This window comes from Armigeres subalbatus, chromosome 3 (genome assembly GCF_024139115.2).
Source record: "Armigeres subalbatus isolate Guangzhou_Male chromosome 3, GZ_Asu_2, whole genome shotgun sequence".
Lineage (NCBI taxonomy): Eukaryota > Metazoa > Arthropoda > Insecta > Diptera > Culicidae > Armigeres > Armigeres subalbatus.
Window position 1 is genome coordinate 8,497,821 of NC_085141.1, and position 17,941 is coordinate 8,515,761.

The 17,941-nt window shown below is 42.4% G+C and overlaps 1 protein-coding gene across 1 annotated transcript in view; it reads left to right on the forward strand.

Moving 5' to 3' along the window:
* The window catches only part of LOC134227588 (arrestin domain-containing protein 17-like), a 32,954-nt gene extending 23,809 nt beyond the window's left edge, over positions 1-9,145 (forward strand). Inside the window, exons 2-4 of the mRNA XM_062709176.1 lie at positions 7,637-7,988; positions 8,051-8,176; positions 8,236-9,145. Coding sequence (XP_062565160.1) covers positions 7,874-7,988; positions 8,051-8,176; positions 8,236-8,954 — 960 coding nt within the window. The 5' untranslated portion in view covers positions 7,637-7,873 and the 3' untranslated portion in view covers positions 8,955-9,145. The remainder of the gene's footprint in view (positions 1-7,636; positions 7,989-8,050; positions 8,177-8,235) is intronic.
* Positions 9,146-17,941: the final 8,796 nt, after the last annotated feature.

Genomic DNA, 17,941 nt, shown 5'->3' on the forward strand with positions numbered 1-17,941 from the left:
GTGGCGGATGAATGGTTGGCCTCACTACTTCTAATGGGATTGCCGAAGTTTTATGCGCCCATGGTGATGGGCTTGGAAGCATCTGGACAAGCACTCAGAGCTGATGCGGTTAAATCTAAAATTTTGCAAGATGTCAAGATAAAACATGGACCTCGAAGCAGTAACGATGAAGAAGCTTTCTATAGCGGAGGAGAACAGAATCAACGAAGACGTGGCGGTAGTTTTAACAAACAGAAGAATGTATCGTGCTACAATAGTCACAAGATTGGCCATTACGCGGTGAATTGTCCGGAGAAACATGGGATATCAAAAAGCAAAAAGGGTCGAGCAATGTGTGCAGTCTCTTGGCAGTGGGTAACGTGGATCAAGATGAGTGGAGTGGTATTTTGACTCAGGTGCCACTTGTCATATGGCCAGATCTGGATCAAGTTTTCAAGATGTGGAAGAGGTTTCATATAAGGTCGGGACAGCAAACAAGAGCAGCATGTCGGCAAATGTCAAGGGTGTCGTTAACTTGGATTGCCTTGAAGGCCCGATAGACGTACAGGATGTGTTAGAAGTACCAGAGCTGGCGGCCAATTTGCTATCCGTTAGTAAAATCTGCAGCAAAGGATTTACAGTAGTGTTCACAGCAAAGGACTGTCAGGTCCTGACTCAAAGCGAACTAGTTTTTGCATCTGGAACAGCTAAAAATGGTTTATATCGGCTGAATTATTGTATACAGAAAGCATTCGTGTGTAGTGATATCGAACCGGACCGTTTGAAGTACCATCGTTAGCAGGAAGTCGATTTTTCGTCAGTTTCATTGATGATGCTACAAGAAAGGTGTTCATTTATACACTTAAAACGAAGGATGGAAGCATACAATAATTACAAAGCTATGGCAGAAAGGCAATCTGGTTATAAATTGAAAATTTTACGCAGTGATAATGGTGAATTTACGATGTGAATATGTTAATGCAAGATTTGAAGCAAGTCTGAAGCGAGACGGAATAAGACATCAAAAATCTTGTCCGTATACACCAGAGCAGAATGGCGTTGCTGAACGCATGAATCGGACAATACTTGAGAAAGCAAGATGTATGTTAAACGATGCGAAGTTATCAAAAAAGTTCTGGGCTGAAGTAGTGAATACAGCAGTATACTTGATTAATCGAAGTCCGACACGGTCCTTGGACGGAAAAACACCAGAAGAAGCATGGACAGTAAAAAACCATTTATAGGGCACCTGAAGATTTTTGGATCCATAGCAATGATGCACATACCAAAGCAAAAAAGAAAGAAGCTTGATTCGAAATCAATAAAATGCGTTTTTGTTGGATATGCAGAAGATACGAAGGGCAACAGGCCCAGAAGGTCCAGAGAATCGTAGTATCGTTATCAGCCGAGATGTAAAAAATATAGATGAGGGCCGGAACGTTGCAGTGACATCTGAGCAACCGCAAGTAGAATTTCTAGAGATAGAGTTTTCCGAGGAAACTAATCGTAAAGTGTGTGATGGTTTGCCGGACACAGAACAGTATGAACACAATGATATGCTGAACTCTGAACAAATCGAAGGTGAGATGGATGGCGTTGTATTAGCAAATGAAAGCAGTAGTTTCGAAAGTGCGTTTGAAGATACGTATGATGAAATCGCGCTCCCACCGCAACTAGACAGACCAGTTGAGGTGCAACATGGGTCAAGGCGCAGCGGTCGGGAGCGCCAACTCCCTGGCAAGTATAAAGATTTTTTTACATATAGTACGTATACTGGCCAAAACGTTTTCCAACAGTCCACTACAAACGGTACAAGAGGTGCTGAGCGTTCGATTTTCGAAAAGAAAGATGATCCAATTACCTATAATGAGGCGTTGAATTGGCCAGACCGTGAGATGTGGCTGGCAGCTATGCGAGATGAAATCGGTGCAATGGAAACCAACCAAACATGGGAACTTGTGGACTTACCGGAAGGTGCCAAGGCAATAAAAAGCAAATGGGTTTTGTGGTAGCCGCGTGTACTCAGCACGAGAGTGTATATCAGACTAAAGCCCAATTGACTTTACTGTGGAGTTCACACCGCTGGTCACTGGTCAATCAATGTGTCGCACACAGGTTAATTATATAAATGAACACACTACCGAATCACACAATGAGTATGGAGGTTCACACAAGTGAATCACCAGTCACCAAAGGTTTATAAAATTAAACTTGGAGCTGATGGAAGTATAGAAAGGCACAAGACTCGTTTAGTTGTAATAGGATGTTCACAACGGCCAGGAATCGACTACGATGAGGTCTATTCACCAGTAGTTCGTTACTCGACAATAAGATTCTTGATGGCGCTGGCGACAAAATTCGTTTTGGAGGTTGACCAAATGGACGCTGTTACAGCCTTTTTGCAAGGAAAACTTGAAGACTATATGCAACAACCAGAAGGGTATGTGGCGGACAGGACAAAAGTATGTAGACTTCTTAAAGCGCTATATGGTCTGAAGCAATCGAGTCGTATATGGAACCAACAACTGAATAAGGCGCTTTGCGAGTTTGGGCTAGAACAATCAAAGGTGGATCCTTGTCTGTACTACATGCACGATGGAAAAACAATGTTGTTCGTAACAATCTATGTAGATGACTTCCTAATTTTCACAAACAATTCAAAACTGAACAAACGGTTGAAGAAATTCCTTTGTTCGCGGTTCAAGATGAAGAATTTGGGCTGTGCAAAGTTTTGTCTTGGACTTAGAATCAAACGAAACCATGATCGTAGTTGTCTATCTCTCGATCAAGAAAGTTATATTAATGACGTATTGGAAAGGTTTAATATGAAAAGCTGCCATCCTGTCGCTACTCCATTTGAATCAAGCAATAGTTTGGACAAGTCAATGTCATCACAAAACGCGGAAGAGGCTGAGGTTATGAAGAATGTTCCCTACAAAGAAGCGGTTGGATGTCTACAATACATCGCGCAGGCAACGCGTCCTGATATCGCCTATGCAGTGAATGCAGTTAGCCAGTACAGCAGTAATCCAGGACACAAGCATTGGGAGGCAGTGAAGAGGATTTTTCGATATCTGAAGGGTACGGCAAGCAATAGACTTAGCTACAGCAAGAACGGCAACGAGAAGATTATTGGTTATACCGACGCAGATTGGAGAGGAGATACTGACACACGACGATCAACAACGGGCTATGCATTCATACTCCAAGGCGGCGCCGGTTTTTGGAATATGAAAAAACAGCCAACTGTAGCTTTGTCATCGTGTGAAGCAGAATACATGGCGTTATCGAGAACAATTCAGGAAGCTATATGGTGGAGGAACTTGCTGCAACAATTGTTTGATGAGATTGTTTTACAGATTTTGTGTGATAATCAATCTGCTATTTGCATTGCCAAAAATGGCTCTTATAATCCTAGAACTTAACACGTCGACATCTGATATCATTTTGTCCATGAAGCAATCAATAGTGGAGCGGTGGTAGTTAATTATGTCAATACCAAACAACAGATCGCAGATGGATTCACGAAACCCTTAGTTCAAGCTGGAATCATTAATCAGAAGCTTCTTCTAGGAATCATGGATTAGGGAGGAGTGTTGGTGATCAAGTAACCCATGATTATCATAGAACCGGAAGTTTGTTATAGACCTAAATAAAATTTTCATTCCATTATTGCCGATTTCACCAATTTGAAGAGTTATGTGTAGATTGTGGTCTGCCCGCTTCTTTTTCTCACACGCACTCTCATTTCGGGTTGATCGATTTTTGTTACTGAAATTTACCCAATTATAACCCATTACTCGATAGTCACATGTAAGCGTGTACACTAAATCGATTCCCGCCATGATTTGACGTCTATTTGTTTTCAGATTGAGCACTCACACACAAATATTATACACGGAAAATCAAACTTTTTTGAGTGTATTGAGTGTGAGAAAAAGATGACTGTGAGAAAAAAATCTCGCAAAACTCTTATAAAGTGCAAAAAGCGCAATACTAACAGTTAAACCCATCAGACCTAGTTTTTACTCTGCAATAGATTTCAAGGCGGCATACAACAGTATAGACATGTATAGACCGCGTAGAGCTATGGAAAATTATGGACCTGAACAGCTGCCCTGGGGAGCTTACCAGACTGATCAAAGCAACGGTGAATGTGTGCAAAACTGTGGTAAAGATTTCGGGCGAACACTCCAGTTCGTTCGAATCGCGCCGGGGACTAAGAAAAGGTAATGGACTTTCGTGCCTGTGCGGTCGAGCTAGGAGGTGTCACACGGAGAGCCGGGTGTAACAGCCGGGGTTCGATTTTCAACAGATCCAGTCAATTTATTTGGTTCGCGGATGACATGGACATTGTCGGCCGAACATTTGCAAGGATGGCAGAATTGTACACCCGCCTGAAACGTGAAGCAACAAAAGTTGGGCTGGTGGTGGATGCATCGAAGACAAAGTACATGTAAGTGGGCAGAACCGAGCGCGACAGAGCCCCCCCCCCCCCGGGGTTTGGTTTTCGGAAGGGTAAGTCCACGGTGGACGCTATCAACTCAGTGCTCAAGACTGCAGAGGTAGCGATCCAACGGAAAAGGCGAGGAATTCGATACTGTGCGTTGGTGACACTGGACGTGAAGAACGCATTCAATAGCGCAAGCTGGGATGCTATCGCGCTCTCGTTGCACCGGCTTATCCTGCCGGTGGGACTGTACCGGATCTTGGAAAGCTACTTCCAGAACCGTGTGCTGCTATACGAGACCGATGCCGGTCAGAAAAGTGTTCCCATTTCCGCAGGAGTCCCGCAAGGGTCAATCCTGGGCCCGGTACTATGGAACCTGATGTATGACGGGGTTCTGAAGCTAAAGTTCCCTCCTGGTGTGAAGATCGTCGGCTTTGCTGACGATGTAACCCTAGAGGTCTACGGGGAGTCAATCCCCGAAGTAGGACTAACCGCAGAACACGCGATCTGCACTGTGGCGGACTGGATGAGTGCGAGAGGCCTTGAGCTCGCTCAACATAAGACGGAGGAGGTTATCGTCAGTAACCGTAAGTCGGCACAACATGCAGTTGTTCACGTGGGAGACGTCGCGATCACTTCAAAGCGGAGTCTGAAGATTCTTGGGGTCATCATAGACGACAAGCTTACCTTCGGTAGCCATGTCGAATATGCGTGCAAGAAGGCTTCGACTGCTGTGGCGGCATTATCGAGGATGATGTCCAACAGCTCCAAGACGTAGGCCACTGGCAGGCTTTGCCGCATCTATCCTTAGGTACGGCGGCCCGTACTGGGCAAAGCACTGGGGGTAACCAGTTACCTGCAGAAACTGGAGAGCACCTACCGCTTGATGTGTCTCAGGGTGATATCGGCCTACCGCACGGTATCGCACGACGCATCCTGCGTGATAGCGAGTATGATGCCAGCCGCGCTGGTCATCCGGGAAGACGAGGAGTGTTTTGAGCTACGTGGCACCAGAGGAACCCGCGAGCGTACCAGGGTGACTTCGGTTGCCAGATGGCAGCGCGAGTGGGATAACTCCTCGAAAGGTAGGTGGACCCACCGGCTGATTCCTAACATATCAAGCTGGGTGGGGAGACCCCATGGGGAGGTTCACTTCCATCTGACACAATTCCTGTCAGGCCATGGCTGTTTCCGACAGTACCACCACAGGTTTGGGCACGCGGAGGTCCCCGTCTGCCCTGACTGCCCATGTGTTGACGAAACTGCAGAGCACGTACTGTTCGTATGTCCTCGTTTCGACGTCGAAAGAAGAGCAATGCTAGACGTTTGCGGCCGGGACACAACTCCGGATAACCTTATCCAGAGGATGTGTCAAGCGGTGGAGAAGTGGAACGCAGTCTCGACTCGACTGCAACCACTCAGATTGCCTGCAGCTTGCAGAATCTGGCGCGCCGAGCAGCAATCAACAAGCAGTACTAACTTGTGATTGGTTAGTAAGAGCGAAAAGTGCCGAACGCGGAGAAGTGTGTGAATGGTCTGCCCATGCAGAGGTAATGTCGCAGCGGGTAGAAACCGAGATCGTCACCTCGAACATGGTATGATAAAGGTGGGCATACAAGTCAGACCCATATGGCATGATAGAGGTGCAACAGAGTATGTAGGGTGTGTTAGAGGATGTGATAGAGTGAGCGAGTACGTTAAGTACTGCCATCCCCCAGAAGTAGTACTGGGAGGTAGCTCCTGGGTGAAACGATGGCGGAGCCCAAGGGAGTTTAGTCGGTATTACCGGTACGGTCGAGTCCGACACTCCAGCACACTTCCGCGTGGTAGTTTGGCAACTACAATGCACGTGTGCTAGGTTAGTGTGTAAATGCATTCTCCCTTGTAACAAAAAAAGAGCCCCCCCGGGGAAAAAATGTTACGATAGACGGATATACTTCGAGGTGGCCAAGGAATTCGTCTACCTTGGATCCTTGCTAACGGCTGATAACAATGTTAGTCGTAAAATACGAAGGCGCATAATCTGTGGAAGTCGGGCCTACTACGGACAGCATGGACAATGCTGGAGGAGGATTTGCAAACACTCGGAGTATTCGAGAGACGGGTGCTTAGCACCATCTTTGGCGGTGTGCAAGAAGACGGTGTGTAGCGGCGAAGAATGAACCAGTATTCAGAAGGTAGCTAAAGTCGGAAGGGTACGATGGGGAGGACATGTTGCAAGAATGCCGGATAGCAACCCTGCAAAGATGGTGTTCGCTTCCGATCCGGCAGGTACAAGACGGCGTGGAGCACAGCGGGCAAGATGGGCAGACCAGGTGCAAAACGACTTGGCGAGCGTGGGGCGCATTCGAGGATGGAGAGATGCGGCCTCGAACCGTGTATTGTGGTGTCAAATTGTTGATTCAGTGTTATCTGTCTAGATGTAAACTAAATAAACGAATGAACACAGCATTTGTCAAATAATTATTGTTATGAAGAACCAAACTTAAAATGTGTGCAAATCATAGAACACTTTTGTAGTACATAAAGTATCGATTAACACTAATCACTTATTAATATTATGAATATTTCAATAAAATACTTAGTTCTGGAAGTATTCGAGTGCGATTTACGAATAATGCTTTTGTATGTATTGTCTGCGTTCCGTAGTACGTTTTTGTTATTATTGGTATGAAAACCACCAAGCTTTTGGCATAGACCAACATAAAAGTTGCTGGTCAAAGCATGGATTTGAAAAAAGCCAAATTAAATCTCTAGCTGCTCTGTTCAAGACTGTATGGAGACATATTTGATGCATTTAAAGTTTTATTTGAAAAAATGTCCTCCATAAATGAAATATCAGGCATACATATTTTAGACCAAGATAGCGGAATTGTGTCTGCGTGGAAGGCTTCGAGATTAGGTTCTGAAGAACGATAAAATTTAGATAAAACCTGAATTGTTACTAGCTTTTATGTTGACTTATGGATGCATTAGCAGATTATTCTTCCATTCTACGAAGCCTAACATAATCATAGAGGAAGCATAGCAGTACTTATTGATTGCATATATGCAAACTATATTCTGCGAAGCCGTTTCGATGGACAACATTCAGTGCCTTCCAGATTTCAAACCAGACCAGTACGAATAAAAGTTTTTTTTTCTCCAAAAAAAATATCTTAATTTCAAAGCTTTTATTGTGCATCAACGAAATACTCATCTATGTAGTTTACAGATAGTACGCATCTTTCGATCGATTCAATAGGGCGACCGCACGCACTCATGCTGAAGCATGAGATAAACTCTTCATCGAACGGCATCGGCATCGATGCGAAGTGTATTCCTTCTCAGATGGCGACAGTCTGGCGCCACATGCGGCAAGCTAAGATGACGATATAGTTTCTTTCGGCTGTCTCTCGCATTCAAACTTGTTTCGTTTCGCATAGTGTCGACAGGAGGAGGAGGATGTTGACCAAGCTGGAAATCCTGCTCATCGACAATCCCGGTGAAATCTATTACCCTGGGCAGGAGCTTATTGGCGACGTCGTTGTCACCCTCGGGAAGAGTTGTTCTGTGTCCAGTTAGTTGCGGTGGGTTACATTTAACGGCCAAAATCTCCAGAGGTTTTAATATTCATTTTAGAACTGCTGCTTACAATAAATGGCGTTGGAAAAACGAAGTTCGCGGATCGAGAAAGTGGAAGTAAGGGTCCACTGAAGGGAAAGGAACGATATTTGAATTCTGCACTGGTGCTTTATCAATCTCAGGGTAAGATTTGCAATTCATTAAGACGATTTGTGATATTCATAACGTGATTATTGTTTCAGACAAACTTACTGAAGTACCAGCAGGAACGTACAGTCATGGATTCGCATGCCATCTACCGGATACGCTTCCGGCTTCATTTGAAGGAAAATTCGGCAACATTCGTTATTGGTTGAAAGCTACTCTGGAGCGACCCTGGAGACAGTCCAAAAGCTGCACGATTCATTTCCAAGTCGTTCGACAGCTTGATCTGAATGATGAAGTCCTGTTACCAGTACGTTCCGAACTCACCAAAGCTCTTGGATATTGGCCCTGCATTCCTAGTGGAATACTCTATGCCTCGGTAGAGTTGTGCACTTCGGGGTTCGTACCGGGACAATTTATTCCAGCAGTGATCCAAGTCAACAACAAAGGGAACAACAAAATGACCAAGATAGTGACCATGCTGGTACAGAAGGTGATCTACAGCGCGAAGCGGCCGTTCATGTTTCAGAAGATAGAGCGCACGATCGTATGTAAAAATGTAACGCCAGGTATCGGACTGCCGGAGGGAGGAGTCCTTGCGGCAGAGAACTTACAGGTGCCGTGGGTGCTTCCATCGAGCAGTTATTCCTTCGTGGTCCAGATAGCGTACGAAGTGGCGGTGGAATTTCAGTTCGATACTTGCTTCTTCAACGCCAATCAGACGGTTCGGGTTCCGGTCAAGATCGGCGTGATACCGGCTCGGGATTCGAATCTGATCGAAAGCAAAGCCTTACGGGTATGGACGCGGGAAGCGTGAATGCAGCAAAGCTGGGAAGACTTATCAAATTCTAAGGGCTGTTGAACATTGGAGTGAAATTTAAGAGTCGTTTATTGTTTGTTGATACCTACTACAGTGTTCCATTCTCTTCGTGATTCTATTCTCGATTGTCTAATCAAACAAATGGAAACTTATTCTTATTCTATTGACTAATAAATATGTGAATAATATGTTGTCACCATTTCTTTACTATGAAATGTATGTGGGTTTTCGGAAGTTTGAAATTGCGGTTTTATCACTGCTTTGTTCAATGCTGCGAGATTTGCCTCGTTTGAAGACTTATAGCTATCTTCAAAACCGTAATAAAACGCTCAATAAATCCATATATTTTAAGTCTTGAAAAATTTGCACTCCAAAACTGTTAATAGAGTATGATAAAACTTGAAATGTTACTTAGGTAGTGAGCCTTCTGGCTCGTGAACTACAGAAAGATGAAGTGAACGTGGCCGCTATACAAGAAGTCCGGTGGCCTAGATCAGGAGAACGTGATTTTAGAGCCGTGGATCACACAATCCACACCGCATTCGAATATAACATCTATTGTAGCGGCGTCGAACAAGCAGAGTTAGTTTCGTAGTGATGGACAATCAGATGAAACGAGTAATGCGGTGGAAACCTATTTGCGAACGGGTCTGTGTGTCGAGGATACGTGGCAAATTCTTTAATTACAACCTGAATAATATCAACGCACCGACAAACGATAAATCCAACGAAAAATATAGCCGTTTTGATCAACCCAGTGACTGAGATAGCCAGATCCTAGATGCAACAATTTTTCCAGTCGTTAATTAATAACAATTATCTGGAAATTTATCTTGGAATGTACTGACTTAGTAGCCATAGTGGGATTACCTGTAGTAGCAGATATCTTGGAATTTGTAAAATTAATAAGGTTGACGGATTTTACAAAGCTATTCGGAAGTTCGAATTTATTATGCGTAAGACTAGTTTGGAGTTATTGGCTAGCAGTACTAGTTAATGGCAAATGGTTGATGGTGTACTATACGCGAAACCAGAAGTTGGATTAAATGAACGGATTTGGATTGGATTTGGTTTGGATTTGGATTGGATTTGGATTGGATTTGGATTGGATTTGGATTGGATTTGGATTGGATTTGGATTGGATTTGGATTGGATTTGGATTGGATTTGGATTGGATTTGGATGGGATTTGGATTGGTTTGGATTGATTTGATTGGATTTGGATTGATTTGGATTGGATTTGATTGGTTTGGATTGATTTGGATTGGTTTGGATTGGTTTGGATTGATTTGGATTGGTTTGGATTGGTTTGGATTGGTTTGGATTGGTTTGGATTGGTTTGGATTGATTTGGATTGGTTTGATTGGTTTGGATTGGTTTGGATTGATTTGATTGGTTTGGATTGGTTTGGATTGATTTGATTGGTTTGGATTGGTTTGGATTGATTTGGATTGGTTTGGATTGATTTGGATTGGTTTGGATTGGTTTGGATTGGTTTGGATTGAATTTGGATTGATTTGGATTGGTTTGGATTGGTTTGGATTGGTTTGGATTGATTTGGATTGAATTTGGATTGATTTGGATTGGATTTGGATTGGATTTGGATTGGATTTGGATTGGATTTGGATTGGATTTGGATTGGATTTGGATTGGATTTGGATTGGATTTGGATTGGATTTGGATTGGATTTGGATTTGGAATGGAATGGAATTTGGATGGAAGGTGTCGTGTGTCCCATCTACAAAAAGGGCGATAAGCTGGATTGTAGCAACTACCGCGCAATCACATTGCTGAACGCCGCCTACAAGGTATTCTCCCAATTTTTATGCCGCCGACTAACACCAATTGCAAGGGAGTTCGTGGGGCAGTACCAGGTGGGTTTTATGGGCAAACGCTCCGCCACGAATCAGGTGTTCGTCATTCGCCAGGTACTGCTGAAATGCCGCGAATACAACGTGCCCATGCTCAAACATCATCTATTCATCGACTTCAAAGCCTCATATTATACAATCGATCGGGACCAGCTGTGGCAGCTAATGCACGAACACGGATTTCCGGATAAACTGAAACGGTTGATCAAAGCGACGATGGATCGGGTGATGTGCGTAGTTCGAGTTTCAGGGGTACTCTCGAGTCCCTTCGAAACGCGCAGAGGGTTACGACAAGGGTATGGTCTTTCGTCTCTGCTATTCAACATCGCTTTGGAAGGGGTAATACGAAGAGCAGGGATTAACACGAGTGGTAAAATTTTCAATAAGTCCGTCCAGCTATTTGGCTTCGCCGACGACATAGATATTATGGCACGTAACTTTGAGAAGATGGAGGAAGCCTACATCAGACTGAAGAGGGAAGCTAAGCGGATCGGACTAGTCATCATCACGTCTAAGATGAAGTACATGACAGGAAGAGGTTCAAGAGAAGACAATGTGAACCACCCACCGCGAGTTTGCATCGGTGGTAACGAAATCGAGGTGGTTGAAGAATTCGTCTACTTGGGCTCACTTGTGACCGCCGATAACGATACCAGCAGAGAAATTCGGAGACGCATCATGGCAGGAAATCGTACGTACTTTAGACTCCGCAAAACGCTCCGATCGAATAGAGTTCGCCGCCGTATTAAACTGACTATGTACAAAACGCTTATTAGACCGGTAGTTCTCTACGGACATGAGACCTATACGATGCTCGTAGAGGACCAACGCGCACTGGGAGTTTTCGAAAGATGGGGTGTAGATGGCGGACGGTACGTGGAGGAGGCGAATGAACCATGAGTTGCCTCAGCTGTTGGGAGAACCATCCATCGTTCACACCGCGAAAATCGGAAGACTGCGGTGGGCCGGGCACGTAGTCAGAATGTTGGACAGTAATATGGTGAAAATGGTTCTCGACAACGATCCGAAGGGAACAAGAATTATTATTATTATTGTCTTTATTTTAGAGGCTTTCAGCCCTAGGCTGGCTCACCTCTTAAAGGGAAAAAGAAGGCGAGGTGCACAGCGCGCAAGGTGGAGGACGATTTGCTGACCCTCCGCAGACTGCGTGGTTGGCGAAGTGCAGCCATGGACCGAGCTGAATGGAGAAGACTTTTATGTATTGCGCAGGCCACTCCGGCCTAAGTCTGGTAATACAAATAGAAATGAGAAGTCAGAAGTGAGATATACGAAGGTATAAGTGAGAAGTGAAAAGTGAAAAATTAATAGTATGGAATGAGAAGTGAGAAGTGAGAAATGAATAGTGAGAAGTGAGAAGTGAGAATTTAAAAGTGAACAGTGAGCAATTCGAGTGAGTAGTTGGAAGTGAGAAATGGGAAGTGAGAGGTTAGAAGTGCGACAATTGTAGTGAGAAGTAGTAAGATGAAGTGAGATGTTCGAAGTGAGAAATGAATAGTGAAAAGTGCGAAGTGAGAAGTGAATAGTGGTGAGAGGGAGGTGAGAAGAGAAAAGTATGAAGTAAGTAGTAAGAAATGAGAAGTGGGAAGGGAGTAATGAGAAGGAAGCAGTAACAAATGAAAACTGATAGTCTAGGAACGAGGAGTAAGAAACTATGTTTTTCTGTTTTCTTCTGTTTTCGTTCTTGTGTCTTCCTTCTTCTTTTTGTCTTATGTCCCTCCACTCACTTCTCACTACTCAACATCTCACTTCTCACTACCCAATTATCATCTCTCATTGCTCACCCCTTGCTTGTGTTCAGCTAACTACTCATATCCTACCATCACATCTCACTCCTCACTTCTCATGTCTCACTTCCCACTATGCGCATGTTACTGCACACATCACACTACTCAATACTCGCTTCCGTTTTTCAGTACTTACTTCTCACTACTCATTTCGAACATCTCATTTCTCACTTCTTAGTTCTCGCTGTTATCTATTCACATCTCACTTCTAACTTCACTTTATAAGGAAACAATTTAAACTATTCGGCCAAACGGCATTCGGGCAAATATAAATGTGTTCCCTATCTCGATACCTCCCTAACTCGATGGTCCCATCAATAACGTCCCTTCAGTAAGGGAGAGTTCACTGTAGTTTTCCATTTCCACCATATTTCAGAAGAAGTCATTTACTGTTTGCATTTCTGGATTAATTCGTGTTTTAAAAAGAGAATTTATGGACATAATAGATGTCTCTAAAGAACAGCCTAAGCCATAAGGAAGGCAGATTTATGCTCTCATGCCAATCGGTATTATGCAGACAAAGATCTACCTTGATCAAACGGTCTTGGCTTAATAGTAACTTTTACTTTGGATACTGTAACGTTGAACGGATATTTTGAATTAAATTTGAAATGAATTCAAAAGCTTTAGACGTTTTTATCTTTCTAAGCAAAATCAATCGTAAATCAATTTTGAAATAAGTTTTTATTATTGTAATTAAATTAAGCAGCTTTGACGTTTTTATCATTTTGAGCAAAATAATATTTAGATTGAATTATTGTAAATTAATCATTTTTGTTCTTTTCTGTATATATTTTATTTCTTTTGAATTAATTTAGCTTTGAACGTTTTTATCTTTTTAAGCAAAATAATGCTAGAATTCGTTAAGTCGGCTTGAAGATTCAAAGTCCAAAGCGAGACCAAAATACAACCTGTCTTTGCCTAACTAGGTACTTGACTGTCTTGGGAGGTGAAATGTTTCGTACGGTTTGCCTTTCGGCTAAACAAAGTGGTATACACGTATAATACTGCTTCATTGAGTGCAGCAATGGCTCCTGAAAGTATAGATCTTGTTTTCAACCATTTGAAAATCAAGGAATAATAAACAATTGTCTTCTAAGGTTTTCTGAAGGAAAAAAACCCTAAGCTCGTTCATTTTCGCTCGCAGTAGAGCAGTAGCAATATCGCGGTTTTCAAGTTTCGTTTAAAAGTTAGGACTTTTCAAAAGTGGAACGTGTGAACCTTCAAGTCTGTCGAAGGTATATTGAGAGTAGTGGTTTCAAAAGGTAGAGTATTGTGGAATAAATCTTTTGGTGTCTTCCAGATATAGCTTGTTGCCGTCAGTGCGTCTGACGATTTTGTGAGACTAATCAATTTGCCGGAGGATTTATTTAAAAAAAGGTAAATTAAATCGTTTTTAATAGTGTTGCATTAGACTAACGTTTGCCATTCTCGTTGGACTTTCAGCACAAAGGCGCTTTTTTGGTCAATTTGGGGTTCCCGTCCAATTTTCATTGTGAGTCGCAGAGCAGCCCCACCAGCGCGATGTAGATAACGCGACCCCGGTAAGCTAGCTTACTGAAGCGTTTCAAACACCACAAAATATGAAGAAAGAAGAAAAAGAGATTGTTATTTTTGGCAACCGACCCGCCAACGAAATAAGGACTATGATTGGAAACTCTGCACAGTTCGAACAAATCATGTACATTTACATCAAATAGCATGCACATAATTGGAGCATGATAAACGATAGAAATTTACATTTTATTTTATTTTTACATCACTTATCATTTCCAATTTATGTGTTTTAAATTTACATAATCTATTTTATGCTGTATAAATAAAAAAAAGGTCAACATGAGAATCGAACTCAGGCCCGCAGAGTGATAGTCCGTTCTGATACCACTCTACCGTTTTCACTTCTTGAAACCAATGTTGCTCAAAGAGTAACATGTTCTGAGTTATAACGATTCTAACATACAGTACCGAACCCATCGTGAGCGGGTTCTGGCTAGGTAGGGTAAAAGTTCCAATAGTCGTGGGTGTTCCTATAGTTGCGGTAGTGCTATTTTTACAAAATTTACGTCTCAAACGCAGCAACCCATCTAGTCTACCAATTTGTTGACATGTCAATAGACGAAATAACAGAAAACAGTTATGAATTTCCCGTAAAATCGGTAAAGTATCATTTAAATACCTTAAATTTTTCTCAGCCTTGCACCAATAGTTGCGGTAGTGTTCCTATAGTTGCGAGTCCCATATGAAAACAATGAGATTCGCAACTATAGGAACCCGAATTAAAAATTACCGCAACTATTGGAACACTGCACCAATAATTGGAGGCACCATTTTAGGAAACAATGATGGGTGTTGCTCCAATTAGCTCAGTTTTTGGATGAAATATAATGAATAACCTTTCATATGCACACTCGAGGTAAGTGGAATGAAGTATGGACTTGGTGTGAACCAACAAATAGTGATAGAACGTGCTTAGTTCCTCCACTATTGGGTCTTTTACCCTAATTTAAATTTACATGATCTGAGTAAGCGCATCGTCAAGGGAAAATATTTGATGGATGAAGTGCAAGAAGTTGAAGTTTTCCATCGATTTAAGAAAACGCCTGATAAAGTACACCAATGAAATGCAGCATCATGGATGCTGCTTTGTAGTCGTAATGGAAAATCTTCGCTTTAGTATGACGGTGGTCGAAAACGATGGTTTCCCGCTGCATTTGCAGCTGCCTTGATGGAACTGTTGGTTTGTTTACATTCTACCGAGATCGTCGCAAGCGTGGCCACCTTTTGTTTCGGTTCACATAATTTCATGTAAACTTAATGGTTTATAAATTAATTTTCAGGGTGGATAAAGTATTGTTTTCAATAGAGTGTAGGTATAATGGTAAGGTGAGGTATCTATACGGTTTGATTCATGCTCCGTTTATGTGCATGATTTTCAACGCATAATTACATTGAAAAAACGATTACATGATCTGTATTCACATTAGTTTTATTGATTACATTACCAGTAAAAGTCAAATTTATTTGCTGTGTGTACTTGGAATGTCAAGACATTTGGGTCAATGGTCTTTTCGGGCAAATGGTCTATTCGTGCACATGATCCATTCGGGAATCTGGTTTTTTCGTGTTTGGTATTTTCGGGCGAATGGAATTCAGGTTTATGTCATTCGGGCATTTGTGGTAGAACCCGTCCGATTAGGTTGTCGGTTATCCGCTCCAGCACTTGGCTGAACTTCTCTACTGTCCATCTTGGAGGTGCATAGCAACAGCTTATGAAAACTTCGTTGATTTTGGCGATCACGGAGCCTTCACCTAAACTCTCCATCACTTCTTTCTTCCTTCTTCGTTCCTCCTTTTCTTTCTTCCTTCTATCTTTTTTTTTCCTAAATTTCTTCTTCTTTCTCCCTTCTTTCTTCTAGTGTTTTCCCTCTCACTTCTTATATCTCAATCTTTCTTCCCACTTTTGCTTCTACTTTCTTCCTTCTTTCTGTTTTCTTGTTCCTATTTTCTTCTTCTTTCCATCTTTCTTCCTATTTTTCTCACTTTTCACTTCACTACTCATTTTTCTCATCTCACATTGGACATTCGTCAAAGAATTCCGTAGAGTTCTCATCCAAGATTTCCTCCGAGAGTCTGTTCAGTAACAACCTTACCTTGCTACTTGATCACGCTTAATCGACAATCAATTAACTTTGGCCGAATGCAAATATTTCTTTTCGTATTTTCATTTTTCAAATCTCAGGTCTCAGTTACACAAGTAAACTTTGTGTCCTATCGGAGTTTAAGATTCATACGACCAAGGATGTTATCGATCATTTAGTAATTTGCCTTCGATCATTTAGTAGTTTGTCAATAACTCATTCTAGAGGCTAAATTTCAAAATGTGTTGTATGGTGGACTTTTAGTGCAAAGGTTCATCTACAACTCTGCCTAACAGTTCGTTGTTTGAATTTCACTTATAACGGAGCTATAACGCTAGTAGCAGTAGCTTAGACTAAATGATTGCATATTTTGTTATCATTTAGTATAAGTATTATACCAACAAGCACCGTAACTCCTTTAATAGTGGAATTCGAACGTCGACTTGTTAAGGAGAGTTGTAGCAAAACCTTCGCATTAAAAATCCACCATACAATACATTTTGAAATCAGGCCTCTGGAATGAGTTATTGGCAAACTACTAAATGGTCGAACACAGATTACTAAATGAACGATAACATTCTTGCATACGACCCAATTGGTCTTTATTATACATCCCTATCAATTAAGTGGTCGAAACGTTGGGTTGGGATAAAAACAAAATAATCGTTTGATTACCGATACTGCATAGCCGAAACGTAGCATAAATACATTCTATAGCACCCGCTATAAGCGCAGAATGCTCTGCCATAGGAAAAAGAGTGCTACACTACCGAATGAATGCACCTAAGATTATTTGTACGCGATATGTGTGATTGTTGAGGGCCCTCCTTAGCCGTGCGGTAAGACGCGCGGCTACAAAGCAAGACCATGCTGAGGGTGGGTGGGTTCGATTCCCTGAATGTGGTTATTCACTGCAAGGTTTCTAAGCCAGTTACCATTTGCACAGTTACCATCACAAGACCTTATAATGAACTCTTAGGAGCAGTGTTAAGAAGAATGTACGTGCAATTTTTCCTTTTACAACTGCGCAGAATTTGGAGTATACTCAGGAGTCAGGAATGGTTTTCATGTTACTAAGCATTTTTTTTCCAAAACATGAGTTGTTCCGCAATTATAACTACAAAAACTAAAATGAACCTGTTATGATTTATATTCAGGTTTGGTATTATTTTTAAACGTATGGAAATAATCATTTGCAAGCTCATAGAATCTAAGGTGACTCATATCGGAATGTGTAAGGGATCATCATTGCTCGTATCTACTTTCTCATGTTTGCTCGTAAAAGTAGGTCACCAAATTACACAGGCGACGACGGAAATCCTTTCCTGTCTCGTCCTGTTCCAAAAATAGAATGAGTAAGCATCATCTTATTCAATGAATGAAACACTCTACCACACACGACATTGTTCATCTCATCTCGCCTTGAAGGTATGCAACCTCGTACCCACTGCTCATGCGTTCACTTTTCCCCCTTTCTCCAATTGACTCTGCTCGGTTGTTGCATTCAGCACGAACCTTGAACGCACAATGGGACAAGTTCAGCCCCGGAATGGGACCAACACACGCAACCATGCACAGAACTATCACGTGAAATCTCACACGTACGCACGTACGCTATGGCCACGCTCCGGCGACGGTGTTGCGCCTGAAAGTATGCATCCCGTGCGAGGT